The 17,044-nt window shown below is 50.3% G+C and overlaps 1 protein-coding gene across 2 annotated transcripts; it reads right to left on the reverse strand.

Annotated features, from left to right (window-relative positions):
- Positions 1 to 370: 370 nt before the first annotated feature.
- Positions 371 to 14,950, reverse strand: SGK2 (serum/glucocorticoid regulated kinase 2). Of its 2 annotated transcripts, none has more exons than XM_071446806.1 (14): positions 13,953 to 14,950; positions 8,687 to 8,756; positions 7,453 to 7,510; positions 6,945 to 6,994; positions 6,300 to 6,357; positions 5,633 to 5,716; positions 5,195 to 5,326; positions 4,258 to 4,370; positions 3,732 to 3,768; positions 3,122 to 3,208; positions 1,746 to 1,841; positions 1,322 to 1,477; positions 872 to 961; positions 371 to 666 (listed from the first exon to the last, which is right to left on the reverse strand). In XM_071446806.1, exons 1-14 carry the CDS (start codon positions 14,002 to 14,004, stop codon positions 511 to 513), a joined length of 1,239 nt encoding a protein of 412 aa, XP_071302907.1. In that variant the 5' UTR covers positions 14,005 to 14,950; the 3' UTR covers positions 371 to 510. The 2 variants fall into 2 exon arrangements, with proteins under 2 accessions (XP_071302907.1, XP_071302908.1); XM_071446807.1 differs by lacking the exon at positions 13,953 to 14,950 and adding an exon at positions 11,441 to 11,489.
- Positions 14,951 to 17,044: the final 2,094 nt, after the last annotated feature.

Genomic DNA, 17,044 nt, shown 5'->3' on the forward strand with positions numbered 1-17,044 from the left:
GGATGAGCAGCTTGAGTGACAGAGTTCATGTAAAGGAAGGAAGCCACTGTTCATGGTGATGTGAAGAGTTTCCTTTTCTGTTGAGGGCTTTGAGAAAGACATTGGGCATAGCTGAGCATAACTCCACAAAAAAAAAAAAAGTAAAATAAATGTGTCCAGTCACAGGGACAGGGCTGTTGATGTGAATGATGGCACATACCTCAACCATAAATATAACCACAGAGTGAATACAATTCTGCCAAGTAGCACAAGACACTCAGGGAAAATCATAGTCAGTTTGCCACTTTCCTGAGAGGGAAGCATTCATTTAGGGAAAAAATCCACCAAACAGCAAAAATTAAGAGCTCTGTTCCATCCCAGCCAGTTAGTGTGTTAGTGCCAATTTCCTTAAACCATGAGCAAAGGACAGTACCAAACCTCTCAAAAGGAAAAAAAAAAAAAAACCCACAACCACAAAAACCCATAAAACCCGTTCATTTAAAATATGGCTTGACAAAGCCTTTGTAAAACTTAAATGTCCTCTTCAGTTGGTGCATATGAAAATCCTAAAAATGCATCTGAGGCACTGGAGCTGCTGGCTGCCAGGTCAGGCGTGCGGGTGATGGAGGCAGAGATGGCTTCCTGGGTGAACTCAGGATCAAAGTGTCTCAGATCAGCTGGGCCAGCCTAAGCCAAGGAGCAGACACACAATCATTGAGGGAGCAGACCCAAACCAGACCCTTGTGTTCAGACAGCCCAACACAGCTGCTCTTCCAAAAGAGCCATCAGCACTGCATCTGCAGGTCCCAACCCACACCTCAGAACCCTCAGCATCAGTGTGAGATATTTAGAGAAGATCCCTTCTGTAAAACAGACAGAATTACCCACTTACCACATTGGGGTTGAATGGAGGAGTAATCCTCTTGTGGTATAAATCATCCCAGTTTATTGGGCTGAAGAATACATGGCTCTTTATCTCAAGCTGCACAGAAAGCAGGAAGGAAAAGTCAATTTTCTGCCAACCCTCATTTTCCAGCACCCGGTCTCACAGCTTTAAGTGGTTGACTTGAAGTTCCCATATACTCATATCCACAAATCCTTAACACATGAGGGTCCTGGTTCAGGAATCCCCCAAAGGGAAATGACCCATCACACACTGGTGTCCTTAGCTGGCCACCACCCCTTCCCTTTGGAAATCCAAGTGAGCCCCATGTGTTCCTTGTAGGAGGCTGAAGGGACAGACTGTGTGGGAGGGTTTTTCCAAGCAAGTGCTCTTATGAAAGAAATGCTCAGAATAGAAATTTCCCCATCCTTCCTCCTGCTCATAGTGAAGGCCACCTACAAAGTCTGTTTTGGCACCCAGCCTCCTCTTCTGGTCCTTGTGGAGAAGTCCCTGAAGGATGTCACAAGCTGCCACAGTCTTGGTTCCTTGGATCTGTAGTGGCTTGTGTAGAATGTTGTCATACATCTGAGACACATCCCGGCTGTAGAAAGGAGGCTAATTTGAAAGAGAGGAGAAGCAGCCAGGTAAAACATGAGCTACCAGAAGGAGCCACACATTGCAGGTCAAAAAGAGTCCTGCAGTGAGCAGATGGAGAACTGCCACACCTCTGCTCAAAAGGGCAGTGGTAGGGTTGGACCAAATCATTAATTCAGGATTTAGTTGTCTATCAAATACCTCATGAACACCAGACCAACCTCACACCACAGCTTTTGCAAATCGAATTTCCACTATGTAAAGTAAACCAGCCCATTTCCAAACTTACCAGTCCAAAGAGCATTTCATAGAGGACAGCTCCTAGGCACCACCAGTCTACTGTCCTGTCATAGGGCTGCTTCTTTAGCACCTCAGGAGCCAGATACTGGGAAGTCAGAAGGAAATATTGGAGTCAAATTATAAAGGAAGGACTTGGCCCTCCTTAGTCCCAAACCCGGCTGCAGCTCAAGTTGAGCAAATGCATTAGAAGTAACACAGATGCTTTTCCTAGTATTATCCAATAAACTCTCCACTTGCTTTGGAGCACTGGGGTTGAGAGACACCTACCAAGGCCCTCAAAGTGTCCTGGCAGGCTACAGGAGGTTCTCTTCCTTGAGAGGACTTCTACAAGCATTTGGTACCTGCCACAATGCAGCCAGCAATCCTGTCCCACTAGGAACAACACACCTCTAAAAAAACTTCTGTGTTTTTGAAAAAGCTGCAGTTTTTAGCCCTAGTAAGTCTGTCTAAAGCAGCAAAACTACCAAGAGGCACCATCAAGGAGCAACAGGCAAGAAATGGAGCAGCCTGCAGAGTTTCCCACAGAATTACCTCTGTGTACTATCAGGCTCTGTCTAGAACAGGAAAACACCATTACACACCAAAACTGGAAAACAAAGCTTAAACATTCCTGCTTGGTTCATGCTGTGCTGTTGCATAAGTGAAACCTCCCTGAAAAAGGAGGGAAATTCCTGCCCACTTCTGCTGAGCTTGAAGGCTCAAAGGTGCCATGTTTACAGCCCCTTTGTCAAGCTGCCTGGGGGAAGCAGCAGGACAGGTATATTACCTAGGCTGAAGTGCTACCAAAATCCCCAGGCTCAGTAAGAAGCAGGCAAAAAAGCTTCCAAGAAGCCAGACTGGAAATAGGTTTTCACAAAACCCAGTGGGAGTGCACTGGAGGAAAGGCATTTCCTCCCCTCTGAGCAGTGTTTGCATTCCAGGGGGGAGCCTGCTCCCCTCCTCTGCACAGGGCATTCTGCAGCTCCTGCATGCACCAAGGCCACCCAGGAGAGCACAGCAAGGTCCTGTGCATGGCAGTACCAGCAGGCTCCTTGTTCTGCACCACTGGGGTCTCAGAGCAGGTAAACAATCAGCAGTCCTGCTCCCAGGGACAAGTTGTCTCCACTCCCCAAGCCTGGCCATTTCCAAATTTTCCAAGTGCAGGAACCCTTGCCCCAATAGCTCATTCATACCTGTAACAACACAACAATTTTGGAGTAACTGTTTGCTGGATAGGGAAGGCCTTATCTGAACTCCAGCTTCAGGCTGACAGCCTCAGAGAACCCATATTTTTTTGAGGTGCCTCATAAGCCCAAGACCCAGAGCACCAAGTGTCTGAAGGTTTCCAGCCCCCAGGTCTCAGCAAAGCCCCAGCACATGGAATACCTCAGGAGTGCCACAAAAGGTAGAAGTTGTCTCCTCTTGCTCCATTCCTTCTTTGCAGAGTCCAAAGTCTGTCAATACTATGTGTCCCTAAAGAAAAGAGAAATTTTAGCTTGTGCCACTCTTCATGGAGAGGAGACAGAATTTCCAAGATTTGCCTATGCATTACAACTCGTGTGAGTTTTGGCTCCCCACTGCTCATCTGCCTCCCCTCCCTCCCATTATGTTCATCTTGTAGTACAGGTACTACAAGAGCCTGTAGAAAAAATGAAGTCTAGATTTCTTCTTATTTTTTATTTGTCTACAGCTAGGTAGCCATGAAGAGCTCCAGCACTGCTGGGATTTTCTGCTGCTTTATCCCAGAGCCAATTTGTGTAACAGCCACCACCAGAGCTGCAGCAGTGACCTGCTCTTCACCACCCTGATCCCCCCCACAGGCCAGGTCCCATCTTCTGGCAATGAGCCCCAAAATCATGCAGTTCTTCAGAGGGCAAGCCCTCTCATCCCTCCAGGATCTGCACAGAAGTGCAGTGGGGCAGACAAACAAAATCCATGCCACCATGTCAGCTGTAGTCCAGCATGCAGAGCCACAGCCCTCTGCTTGTGAATATACCTGGCAATCCAGGAGGATGTTCTCAGGCTTTAAGTCCCTGCAAGACAAAGTGCTGTTTGAGCAGATTTGGCCAGATACTTAGAAAACATGGATGTGAAACAGCACCAGCTAAGATCAGGAGCTAACAAAGCCTCCCAATCCAGATCACCAAGACCTTCCCAAATTGCAGATACCCATCAGTATATATACATGGAAACATAAAAAAAAAAAAATCTGTTTCTGCTTTCACACAGGATCACGTGTTAGCCTGCATTTCCATGCATAAATTGTTACTGAGAGATGATTTCTTATTGAGCCAGGTTTATTTTATGTCTTTAAACTTAATAATACCCTCAGACTGATACTGGGAAGGGGAAAGAGTGGTTTATTGCCCATCAGGTCTTGCAGGGTAAAGCACCACAGCACAGTCTTGTCTGGGCTAGGACATTCTTCAGCTACTCCATCCTGCATTTCACTTGCCCAGTGAATCCCTTTCCCTGCCAACACTGCACCCCCTGCCTGAGGAGGCTTGGAGCCCCTGCCTTACCTGTAGATGATGTTTAGGGAATGCAGGTACCCAATGGCACTGGCCACTTCTGCGGCGTAGAACCGGGCCCGGGGCTCACGGAAGCAGCGCTCCCTTTGCAAGTGGAAGAAGAGCTACAGGAAGGTGAGAGGGTTGATCATGGCTCCAAATACATGAAGGCTAATCTGGAGCAAGGCTCAAAGCCAGCTACATAAGTGAAAAGTGATTTGCAGCAGGTAGCACATTAACAGCATGAAACATGCCCAAGCCAAGTGAATTTAAGCAATCCAAACACCTTTCTAAAAAGGCTTCATTTCTCCTCCTCATCATTCCCAAAAATTAATAATTAATTCTCTACCCCCCCATCATCTGCTGATCTGGTTAAGCTCCTAGCTTATTACAACCCACAGGCTGATTACAGTGGTAGTATGGCCTGGAGAAATGATACATGTGCAGAGAGCTGAACATGCAAAGATCCCCAACATGAACTTGATTTGAGCAAGATATCCACCTTAACAATATCTCCCACCCAGTTTCAGATGGCACAGAAAGACAGCTGAGAAAAGTAAGCTTCTACAGGACAGAAAAAGTCTAGAAAGTTGCAATGGCATCACCCCTAAGCACTAGACATGGATCCAGAGCTGGCCAACAAGGGGGTTTCCCTGAACCTCACTGATGCCAGTATTTCTCATATTCTCCATAGAATTTTAAAATGCCCCATTACTGCTTTTCTCAGAATCTTTACTTTGGAAATCATCTGACTCAGGTAATAGCCAGCAAGATCTTGGCTCAATTTAGAGGTGAAGTATCCTGCAAGGTGTTCCTGGCTGCTCCTTGCCAGCAGTCAAAACAACGTTATCCCTCAACATCATTATCTTCTGACAAGAAAATTTTAAATAAAGCAGCATGTTTGTGAAGGACCAAAAAGGATTAAAACAAAGCCTGGAAATGCACTCACCTCTCCTCCATTTACATAGTCAAGCACAAAGTAAAGCTTCTCTGAGGTCTGGAAGGAATAATGGAGTCCCACAAGGAAGGGGTGCTTGACATTTTTCAGGAGCACGTTGCGTTCTGCCATGATGTGGTTTTGCTATCAAGAAGCAGACAAAGCATTAAGGATTCAGGCAAGGATCCAGCCCAGCTGCCCTAAGGGCTCAGTGATGCTTTCAAAGCAGGTGGAAGCTGGGAGCCCTCCAGGGTCATTTCCAGCCCCCAAAAGAGAACCATTCCCTCCTATCTGACCTAATTAATCTCTGCTCTTTTGTTCTCATGGCACAGCCAGATCCATGTTTAACATGAGAACTGCCTACCTGAATGCCAGGTATCCCAATTGCATTATCCAGAGAGCCCATACACCAACCACAATTTCCAGAACAGCCCAGGAGAGCAGACATACCTCCTTTTTCTTGAGGATGGTTTTCTTATGCAAGACTTTGACTGCATAGAAAGTCCCATCACACTTGCGTTTGGCCAGGAGAACCTGCAACAGAAGGTCCTGGTCACAGCTGTCTCACCTTGGTCAGTGTGTCCTCATTAGTTTAACACTCTTGTGAGTGATTATACACAGAAAACTACTTCAGAGGGCCAGCTGCAGGGTTTTAAAGATCAAGCTCCAGCCCTCTCAATTCCCAGCACTTTTTCATTGCCAGAAGATAAGCACTCACTATCTCCACATATATTCCCTAGACACCCAATAGAAAATAGTTTTGGAGCATTTGGGGCTAGTCTCACTTAAAGTGAATCCTGCCTGTCTCCAAGGTTTCTCTGGAGATCTTGTGCTGAACAAGTTTGAAACTTATTTTGAATCAAGCAGTGCTCTTGACCATCACCACCCTGAGCACAAAACACCTCACTCCTTAGTCCTTAGAGAGCTTGAAGGACCTTAAAGTTCGAATAGACTGTTAGTAATAGTGTCTCAGGTTTTATTTCATCTCAGTCCCACTCAGGCCAAACACCTCAGGAGAGGTGCAAGCAAAGGACACAGCCAGAAACTCCTTCAGCAACACATTTTCCATCCAAGCTGCCTGCAAACAGCTACAGCCCACCTGCACAAGCCCACTCACCTTTCCAAAGCTTCCTTTGCCAATAACCTTCAGGAAGTCAAAGTCTGTTGGCTTGGCACTGTTGGGCAAGAATGAAACAAGTTAATGTTTCTGGGAGAGAAACACGCAACAGTAACACCACCATCAAAGCAGAGTTCCTGCTTGGAAAAACGAGTGTTTGTGAAAGGGATTAAAGGGCACTGGTGGGTGACCCTCGCTCCCAGGCAGCTCAGGATTCACACTGTGTGTGTCAGTGCACCCTGCAGAGCACGAGCAACCCCTCAGCAACCTGGGGCTGAAGGCAGCAGCAGTGACAGCACCTGTAAGGACAAAGAGATGTCCTTACAGGGGACACAGTTTGTGCCTGTTTCTAGAGAAAGACAGTCAGGAAGCCAGCAGTGACAAGGAAGAACTTCCCTTACTACCTCTCAAAAGAAAAGGGACAAGGGGCTATAGACATGGTCAGGAGAGGATGATTATAATAAGTACCAGCTACAGCTTAGCCTTGGAAGCTGGTGCATTACTGGCACATGTGGTGTTAAAGGCCAAGAAATGTAATTGTCCAGGCTCCTGCAGACACCACCCTGGGACACACAGGGATCATCTGCATCTCCCTATCAAATCTCTTCCCACTCCACACCCTACCTGGCTTTGCAGGGAGCTTACTTGGGGTTAGCAGAAGGTCCAAGGTTGATGTTGTCAGTTGGTGTTGAAGGCTACAGAAGATAACAAGAATTTTAGTCACAAGGATTATGCTGCAGGTTGGGTTTTCCCTTCCTCAGCACAGCAACCCTCTCACAGAGCCATTGATAAACACCCAGTGGATACTTCAGCAAACATTTAAGGTCTCTCTAGATGGCTTATGCACACACAGCACCACAGAGCTGCAGCCTCTCTCTTCCCAAAGACAAGGGGATGCATACACACACATACACACACACACGCTCTTCCTCCTGTTCCCTAGGAATCTTACTGCCCCCAGTCTCTGGGAACATCATGCCTTGTCCAAAAGGGCCTCCCTGCTGTTTTCCCCCACCCTGCATCATCCACAGGACATGGCAGCTGCAAGAATCCCAGCAGGCTAACACAGGCTCTTTTCTTGTTTTTAATCTAAAGGCACCAGCCCCCTTGGTCCCAAAGGTGAGGATTTGCTTGTTCAGAGCCATGAGCTCACCTGGGTGCTTTTGTCTGGGCTCCGGGAACGATCCATTAAAAAAACAACTCGCTCAGCACTTGGGAAAAGAAGAGGAAGTCAGTGTTGGGTACAACATCTGAGAGAGGAACAGCTTCACACCATTAACTTGCAGGGGAGTAGTGCAAACCCCAGTGTGTGCACCCCTTCCATCATAGGATGGCTCAGCTGAGCTCCCCCCAAAGGATGGGATACCCACACTCTGGGGGAGGCAGGGAATGGTGTGTGCTGTCAGGAGATCAGGGAAGCAGGGCTCCTGGGTGAACAAGCTTATCCAATATTGGCCCCCAGCTCCCAATAGCAGAAGCTGCACAAGCCCCAGCAGCGACACAGCACCAGGCCAGGTGAAGGCACAGCTCTCCTGGCCATGGCCAGACCCCTCTCCAGGCAGATGCAGCCCCCTCCTCACTGCACAGGGATGCTGCAGCCCAGTGAGTATCCCCACAGGGCAGCCAGGAGAGTCCAGCTGGGTCCAGGCACCATGGTCCATGGGGCTGGCAGCAACCAGAGGCCACTGCCCAGGCCAGGTCAGACCAGGGCAGCTCAGGGATGTTGATATTGCAGGGAAGAGGAGCTGCCATGGCAGCCAGGGCAGGCTTGGTGAGCACATGCATTAAAGACCCCTTGTCTGCCTGGTGCAGCTTTTGCTGGGGCTGAAGAAGCCAGACTTAAACACTTGTTGGTTCAGATCCATCCTGCCTGAGTATCACTGGGGATGGGTGAGCCTTGCCTCAGGGATTCCTCCCTTTGGTTTTAGGGGTTCCTCTATGCTCTTTGCAAAAGCCAGAATTAAGAAGATGACATGGGAGCTCTGCTCCCTTCTCCCCTGCCCAGAGAGCTTAGACCCCCCCTCAGCCCCACCACACTACATCTGCTCTGAAGGCTCTCACCCCCACAGCCACCCTCTGCCCCACCCCTCCCAAAAAGGGGCCCAAAGACCCCACCAGGCTCCCCACATCTCACCTGTGGGTGCTCCCACTCTCTGCCCCCACACACCACCAGGCACAGACCCCCAGCCATCCCACAGAAACCCCTCGTGCACAGCCAGGCTGGGCATGGCAGGAGCTGCCGGGCAGCAGCGGATGCTGGCAGCTGTGCCAGGGACTGCCCACATCTGCCTGGTGCCAGCCAGCTCCATCCACCAGCCAGCCAGCACAGGGGTTATCAGCTGAGCTGTTAAAGGGCTCCCATCCCACTGGGAGGGGTTCATACTCACTATGAGCAGAGCCTGGAGCCAGAGGCCTTGATGGTTTGTTCTATCCTCTCCCGGCCGTGCTTGATGAGTTCTGGGAGCAAAGTTGGAGCACCGAAGCCGATTAGCTGGCAGCGTGATCACAAGTGCACAGAGGCACATTTGTTCTTCACTGACCTTGCTCTTCTCTCCACAGCCACCCTCCTCCCCCTTCCACTCACATACCAAAATAACCAGGAAATTATAGGAACCAGGACATCTTCCCTCCCAGCCTCACCAGGAGCCCTCAATAGCTCACAGGACAGGCATGAGTGCCACAAAACAGACACCCTCTCCGATGGCCAAGGGGACTCAGGCTGAAGCACCACTGTCAAGCCTTTCTGAGCCACCCCTGTGTCCCCAGGGGGGACAAGGAGAGTGCTTACAAGGATGAGGTTGTACTGGGATACGTCACACACTTGGCACATCCACTGTCCCTTCCATTCAGGACTCTGTGAGTAATTAGGGACATGAATGAAACCTTTCAGGCCCTGCAGGAGGTAAGCCAGCACACACACATCACAGCAGTGGCTTGCCCAAGGACACATAGCCAGTGCCAGAAGCTGGGATCCCCACCATGGAGCATCACTGCTGCTCAGCTGTGCAGGCAGTTGCCACCACTCATCATCATCATCACCTCTCCCTTCACAGAGAGGAAGCCCTGAGCCTGCTCCCTGCTGCACAGGCTGAGCCAGAGGGAAGCCCAAGGAGTGCAGCCTGTACAGAGGAGTTCCTTGTTTTGCTTAGGAGTAGATAGCAAAAGTATTTCAGGACTCAGTTTTACTCCTCACTTCTGCCACTGAAGGGAAAGCCGGGATAAAAACATTCACAGAAATATGCCTTTCCTTCCCCATCTAAAAAGAAGGGGCTTCGTAGACACAAGCAAGCTGTCATCCTGGAATAGCTCTTCTACAGACCAAGGAATGGAGAGCACCAATTGCCAGAACCTGTCTCCCTGGGCAAGGATTTTGTAGGACAATGTGTTTTGAGGCAAACAAGCCCATAACAGAGCCCTTCCTGCATGGATGTTGGATCTGGCAGGCAGGGGGTCCTGGAACTCCTGAGAGCCCCTGAGCTGGCCCCACCAGCAGATCTGGGATTTGGGGGCAGCTCTGATGAGCAGCCAAAAAACTAAGCTGTGGGTTTAGAGTTACTGAATGGATAAGAAAGGCAAAGGGAATTTAAAGCAAAGCCCACAAACCATGCAGAGGGAGAACTTACAACATCAGGGCTGGTCTGAGCCCCTGACCTTGTCCATACTTTGCCCTGCAGCAAGTCCAAGATCCCGTCCCAGCTGGCAGCCACCAGCAGGGACAGCATACAGGCAGCACCCAGACAGATCAAGCCCTGGGCATCTCCTCCCACTGGGCATCGTCCTTTCCCTGACAGCCTGGCTCTCCCGGGGCTGCTGAAGGTCACCCAACACCTGCCTCAGGGCAGTGTCTGCCTCAGGGGCTGCTGGACAGGCTGGGCAGATTCATGGCCACAGCAGAGGGACACCAATGGACACCACTGCTGCAGTCTCTGAGCAGACAGCACTCCCTGAAGCACCCAGGCCTGAGAGGAGGCTGGCACAGGGCACACAGGTGTGTGTGGACAAGCCCCAAGCTGCACATGGCAGCAGCAGGGAGAGAAGTGAAAGCTCCCATCCCTGCTCAGGAGCCTCTGGCCAGAGCAACCCAACCTAGCACCTCACTCCTGCTCCCTGCTGCAGCTCCATCAGGTGGTACAGCCCATTTCCTTCAAATCTGAAGCCCCACAAGCTTGGGTTTGGCCTTAGGGCCACCTTGCAGCCTCTGTTCTGGTCCCAGACTCAGGGGAAATAACTCAGGTACAGATGGAGATATCACAGCTTGGTCATCTGGGAGAGCACATGGGCAAGCCATAGAAACACATCCACTGGATTACCTGGAGGTATTCACAGGATGCAGGACAAGATCCTGACTTGCTCCAAGGGGCTTGGACAAGCCTGTTTTAGCAACCTGCAGCCAGGCAGGAGCCCCCCAGCCTGGCAGCCCATTCATGCCTCCCTCCACCAGCCCTGTTCTGCTCCACTGCCTCTTTGCTGGAAGTGAAGCCACTCAACAAGTCCCTGCTGACCAAGGGCTGCCTTTTCCAGCACAGCTTTTTCATTAAAGGGACTTGCTCTGAGGTTGAAGTCTCTGGCACTGAAGTATCATACCCATTTATAGGATGTGTATAGCCCCATCCCACATCACTGTGTCTATACAGGTTCAGAGCCACCTTTCCCCAGCCCAAGTCCACCTTCAAAACCAGGTTAGTTTGTGGTTTAAATCTCACAAGCAGCCAAGCAGGCTTTTCCTTATCACTAACAAACCCTACCCCCTAAAGCAGGAAGATTTCCTGAGCACAGACACTGAACAACAGAACCAGAAATAGGTCACCAAGATCCGCTGGAATCCTTGGTTATCCATGCCCGGCTGCATCCCTCCCCGTGCCTGCTGGTGCAGCACGGATGCTCCAGGCACGGCCAGGGCCACAGGGAGCATTGACAAGCAAGTCTAGGAGCTCCCCAATATCACAGGACCATTACACAGCAGGAACACAGACACCTGCACCCCACTCCCCCCTCCTCAAACACCATTTCACCCCAGCTCCCGGCCACAGGCACCCCCCAGGCAGGAAGCACTCACTCACACGACAGAAAGCTGCTACTTCCAAGTTGGAGCAGTTTGTGCAGCTAAATCTCCCCCCACCACACATCCCTCAGTAACATACGCTTGCTTCCCAGCACAGCACGAGCAGCTCCCTGTTCCTCACACAGTTCTGGCAGTGGTGACCCACATTCCCATGCCAGCCCAGCGTTATTTGCTACAAACACATTACTAATGCAAGGCGTACCTTGCACGGAGACACAACCTCACAGCCTCGTCATCTGCGGGCTGCTCCCGCCTCCTCCCCGATGTCACCGCTCTCGGCAGCCTCCCCTGCCTAACCTACATTGCAAACCCCTCCGAGGCAGTGCCTCGTCCCCTCCTGCTCTGGGAAGGGCTGGCTGCCAGCCTGGAGAAGCCCGGCAGGGCTGGGACAGCAGGTGATGCTGTGCAGGAAGCTCAGAGTTTGGAAGGGCACCCACAGGTTTCACCCAGCACAGGGGCTGCTCTCAGCTGAAGGGGGAGATGCCCCAGTTTCAGCTCAGAGAGGAGCAGGGAGGGAGGTGGGAGATTCCTGCAAACACGTGCTTTTACTGGGGAGAGAAAAAAAGGCTCAAGTTTTCCCCTGCTGCAGATCGAAGAGATAGCTGCAAGCTAGTACTGAACTCCACTTTCATCCCCATTGAGACACCACAGCAAGTCCAGGAAGAGGTTAGGAAAGACTTTAAAGAACTTCTGCATTTCAAGAAGCTTTCTTAGCCAGTCTCTGGAGACCTACTGGCTTGTCCAATTTTCTCCTGCAGATCCTGTTCCCTACACCCCAGGGACACTGCAAAACAGAGCAGAAATCAGCCAAGCAGCCCTGGCTCAGGGCAAGCTGGAAACAACCAATCCTTGAAATTTTAGAGAAAAGCTACATGCAGAACTTAAAGAAAACAGCAGGTGGCTAAAGCTTGAAGCACTTTGCAAAAAAATAATTCTATGAAAACAAGCCATCAAACATACCTGGGAGCTCATCTCCCAGAGGCTGAGTCCTGAAGCATGGGAAGCACTCCACAAGCACTGAGCACAGAGATCTCTCATTCCTCACACTCCCCATCCCTGCACCAGCCCACCCTGCCAGGCCAGGAGCCCAGAGCTCCTTCCTAAAACCCAAAGGGGAAGAGCTTTGTTTCCTGCAGCAGTTCATTTAGCCCCTAAACACAACTACCCCTCAGAGTGATCATACCACTGCTGCTGCCTCATGCAGCACTTTAAATAGAGCAGGAAAAGCTGACCAGCTGCAAGAGATGAAGAAACACCTGCTAGCTGTACCCAAGGAGTGAGAATTTAGGTGGGAGGGGTAACTATGGGTGGGGAGGAAGAGGTGCAGGTGGTGTGTAGAAGCAAATTGTAGCCTGGCAGGCAGCTCAGGTGTTCTGAATAATTTTTTACAAGTCAGCTGAAAATTCATCCTCTGTCCAGTGATTTGGAGGAAGGTCAAAACTGACATTTGGTTCAGGTCAAACCCTGAAGAAACTGCTTTTTACAGTGTCCTGGGGACCCTGGAGGGCTGCAGCCAGGCTGGTGCTTTGCAGCACTGTTAACTGCAAACATAAACACATGGGGAGCCTGGTGATTTGAGAGACCAGAGACTGAGCTCTGAGCAAAAGGAGACCTGGGAGAAGGGCTGATGTCTTCTCTCTCTTTATTAAATATAAATCAGTTGCTTTTTGCTGCCATTGTAGTTTCCTATTAAAATCTCTCTGTGTGCAGCTGCAGCAGCAGGAAAGCAGCTCCTGGAGCAATTTCAGTGGTGGGTGCCAGGAGGTAAAAGCCAGGCTGTGGCAGCATTCCCTGTGGGAAGCAGGAGGGCTGGCCACCATGGGATAGGTCCCTAGATCACAGCTACCAGGGGAGATCATCAGGAACATTTGATGTGCTTGGTGCCATGAGTGATGAGGGAGAGGGAGCAGCATTTTGCTTGAAATATCACCTTCTTTCAGGTCAAAAGCTGATTGTTTGCTCACCCAATATTCTCAAGCTATCAGCACTGACATCCTTTAAGAAGACACCTTGTTTTTCTTTTTTCCAGCTTTGCCTCCACTTGCATTGAAATGGCCAAATTTCGGAATAATTTTATCAGTTACATCTTCTTAAAGTTACATTTTCTAGTCAGTGCCTTCTGCTTTTGTTTCTCTAATGAAAATCTCAGTGTTATCAACAAAATCTACTTGATTTTAATTTCCAGGGAAAAAGACATCTTTAATTAAAATCCCACTTTCTATCTAGAGAAGAAGAAAGCAGGAGGATCCTGTAGGGAAAATTTTAACAGCTAAAATGCATCAAACACCTAATCTGATGACAGCTAGTGATGGACAAAGTGATGTTGGGTCAGTTTTGTCCATCCTACCCCCCCTGTGATGATCATTGACCCTCCAGGGCTGGGTGTCACTCAGGGCCAGGTGTGAGAGGCAAAGCTGCCACCTCTGTGTGTGTCCCATGGGAGCCAGGCTCCCTGCAGCCCTTGCTGAGCCCAGCTGGAGCCCACCAGGAAAGCTCTGCAGCCCAACACTTGTGGGAGACCATGGGGAGGCCTTTTCCATGCCCTCAGCATGCCCAGGGCTCAGTGGCACCGTGCCACCCAGCAGTGTTACCTTTTGTCTTGCCCAGGGCAGTGGAGGAGGGCTCCATCCAGGCCACAATCATAAGCCAGCCAAAAGAATCTCCTCTCCTTGCAGCTGGGGCAGGAATTCAGCTGCTGCCTCGGGGTGTCCTCAGGAAGCAGAGCACACAGGTGTTCCTCTGTCTGCAAAAGTGAAGGGCACAGGAGTGAGAGCACAGACAAGTCCTTGGGTGCAGCACTGGCTGACTGCCAGACAGACACAGGTCTGGGACACAGGGACAGATCCTGGCCCTCTCTGGGCAGCACCCACTCAGTCTGGTGGAGATTACTGGGGGGCTCTGCCATCACCCCAGTGACAAAGCACTTTGGGAATGGAAGAGAGCTGAGAGGTTTGGCTCCTGTAACACAGAAGAAATTTACCCAAAACCTGGTAAATTCATGTATTTCTGCTGTGGGGAAAAAATTTGGGGTTTAGAGGCTTTTGAGGAGCTTTCACCCCATTTCACCCTACCTGTACCCAGGGTGACTGCCCTGACACCAGTGGCTCCCTGGCAAACATTCCCTGGAAGCACAGGGACACATGGCCCATGGGTGAACCCCACTGTGGGGCAGGTCCTTGTCAAAAATTCAACATCAGACACCTGGGGCAGCTGCACAGGGCTCTGCCTGTGGAACCCTGGGACTCTCCCTGGAGAGGGGAGCAGGGTGAGCAGTTGTCCCCATGATGACATGAGTGGGACAGGCAGGTGTGAGCAGGGCTGGCCTCCTGCCCTAGCCCTGTGTAAAAGGTGAGGCTTTGCCCTTGCCCTGTCCTGTGTGCCCACAGCCAGTCCCCTCCTGCAGCAGCTCTTGTCCCTCACCCATCATGGCCTGTGCCCATGGCAGGAGCCCTCAGTGCCACACTGAAGGGACTTGTGAGTGTGGGGGCACTTGCAGGGCACACACATCCCACAGGCACGTGTCCCTGCAGGTGCCAGCAGGGTAACCATGGCCCCTTACAGCAGCACTGACCTTGGCCCATTCCCCTGCCCAGAACTCACACACTCCTGGACAAAATTAAACAATTCTGCTGGAGCTGGAGAGCTGCTGATGTCAGGGCTGGGTTTTGCCAGCATTGCTGCTCTTCTGTGCCTGGCTGCTGTTTCCCTGCCCTCCAGAGAACACATCTGTGCCAGGAAAACCTCTGGCTGGACCTGAGTTCAAAGGTGAGGAGCAGATCTTGGGCAATTTAGCCCCTTCTGTGCACACCTCCTGCCTGGACCTGGCCAGACCATGAGGGAAACAAACTCTGGCCACAGAGAGGGATTTTCTTCAGCTGGGCTTGCATAGCTCAGAGCCTCCAGCCATTGATTATTCTTGGAAACATTTTCTTTCCTCCCAAGAGAGGGAAGCTGCCTTTCTCTTCCCCAAGCCCTATGAGGGATCAAGGGCTGCGTGGTCCTTCCATGGCTGAGTCGGATCCCTCCAGGAAGGACCATCCCAGCAAAGCCACATTTGCAGCTTCACCAGGACAGGACACATCCAGTGGGGACAACAGGTCCAGCCCATTGCCTCTATGCACAGAGAAGTACCCTCTCTCTCTCTCTTACTATGTTTTATATGCTATTTTACAGGGGAAGATAATCCTAATCTCCCTGTCTGGCAATATCCATAACCATAATCATAAAAGTGTCACTGAAGCGGAACCACACGGTCCTGAGCAATTGGAGTTGCAGGGAAAGTCCAGATAAGGCTGAAAACAAATACTTGTCTAGAGAGCACAAAGCAAGAGACCATGGATCTGCAGTGAAAGGTGGCTTAAAATATTTGGCTACTCAGTTATCTCTGCTGGGTAGGAGCTAAAATGAGATTAGGATAGGATAGGATAGGATAGGATAGGATAGGATAGGATAGGATAGGATAGGATAGGCTGTTCTTTAAATGCTCAGAGGCTATTTGTTCCTTTTAGGAGAATTCATGAAAGCATAAATAAATTATTGGTGACCATTGCAGCTCTTTAAATTTTTTTTTCCCTCTACATTTTTCTTTCAACTTCAAAAAGCAAAACTCTGCCTGAGGCTTTGCCTTTGATTTTGCCAAGGAATCCCACATAAATGCTGGGATATTTTCCCATGTTTTGAAAAAAGGACATAAGAGGAGACCACTGGGGATCAAGTTTGTATTCCAAAGGACAGCTAAGGTGGGTTTGAGCAATTTTTGCCACTTTTTGTGTCTCTGTTTCTGTAAATATGAGTGTGGCAGAATCTTACGGATCTCTTGTAAAGCCTTTACATTTTCTGTGGTTATTATTACCATTAAATTAGGTGGCTGGAACTTATTTTCCTCCCAAGTGCTTTTCAAGTGTAGGCACAATCTCAGTGAATAAATAATACACCATTGGAAGCAGTCTGACTGCAAGTGACCCTTCCTGGCCAGCCTTGTCCTTGCTAAAGGCTCAGCTGCCCTTGCTGCCTGCTGTCCCCTCTTCTCCTTCCCTGCAGCACTTCAGGACACATTACAGCCTGTGCTTGAGGGACAGAAAACAAAACAAAACAAAACAAAAACAACAACAACAACAACAAAAAACACCCAAAAAACCCAACCACAAACCCAAAACCCACAAACCCCAAACCCTGTTTTTTGGGGTGAACGCCTCTTTTCCACTGTAGCACAGGTCAGTGTGACACAGGCCCACCACCCCTAGCTCAAGCCCCAGGTGTGCTCACCTGGTGGGGACAAGGGGCAGAGGGGCAGTTTCCTGGCTGCATTGAGCAGAGTTTAGCAGCTCAGAAGTGGCCCTGAGAGCTGCACTGCCCAAGCCCAGGCCCCTGGCTGCTGGCACAGCCCTGGCTTCATCAGGAGCAGCTGTGGATGCAGTGTCCCTGGGAATGCCTCCCCTCTGCCTGCTCCATCCCTGAGAGCTGCCAGCCCCAGCTCTGCTGCATGGAATCCATGTGTTCAACCCTTTTCATCCATGTGCAAATCCTGGGAAGCAACTGGAGCTGGCACAGCCAGAGATTGTCTCCAGCAGGGCTCTACATACTGCATCCAGTGGGCAGCCCAGTCCAAGCTGGGCTCAAGACATTGCCAGGACCTGTGAGCCCCTGTACAAGGGCAGCAGAGCTGTCCTGAAATGTGCCAAGC

The sequence above is a fragment of the Agelaius tricolor genome, unplaced genomic scaffold, assembly GCF_023055355.1.
Source record: "Agelaius tricolor isolate 1412-34295 unplaced genomic scaffold, bAgeTri1.0.p SCAF_23, whole genome shotgun sequence".
Taxonomy (NCBI): Eukaryota; Metazoa; Chordata; class Aves; order Passeriformes; family Icteridae; genus Agelaius; species Agelaius tricolor.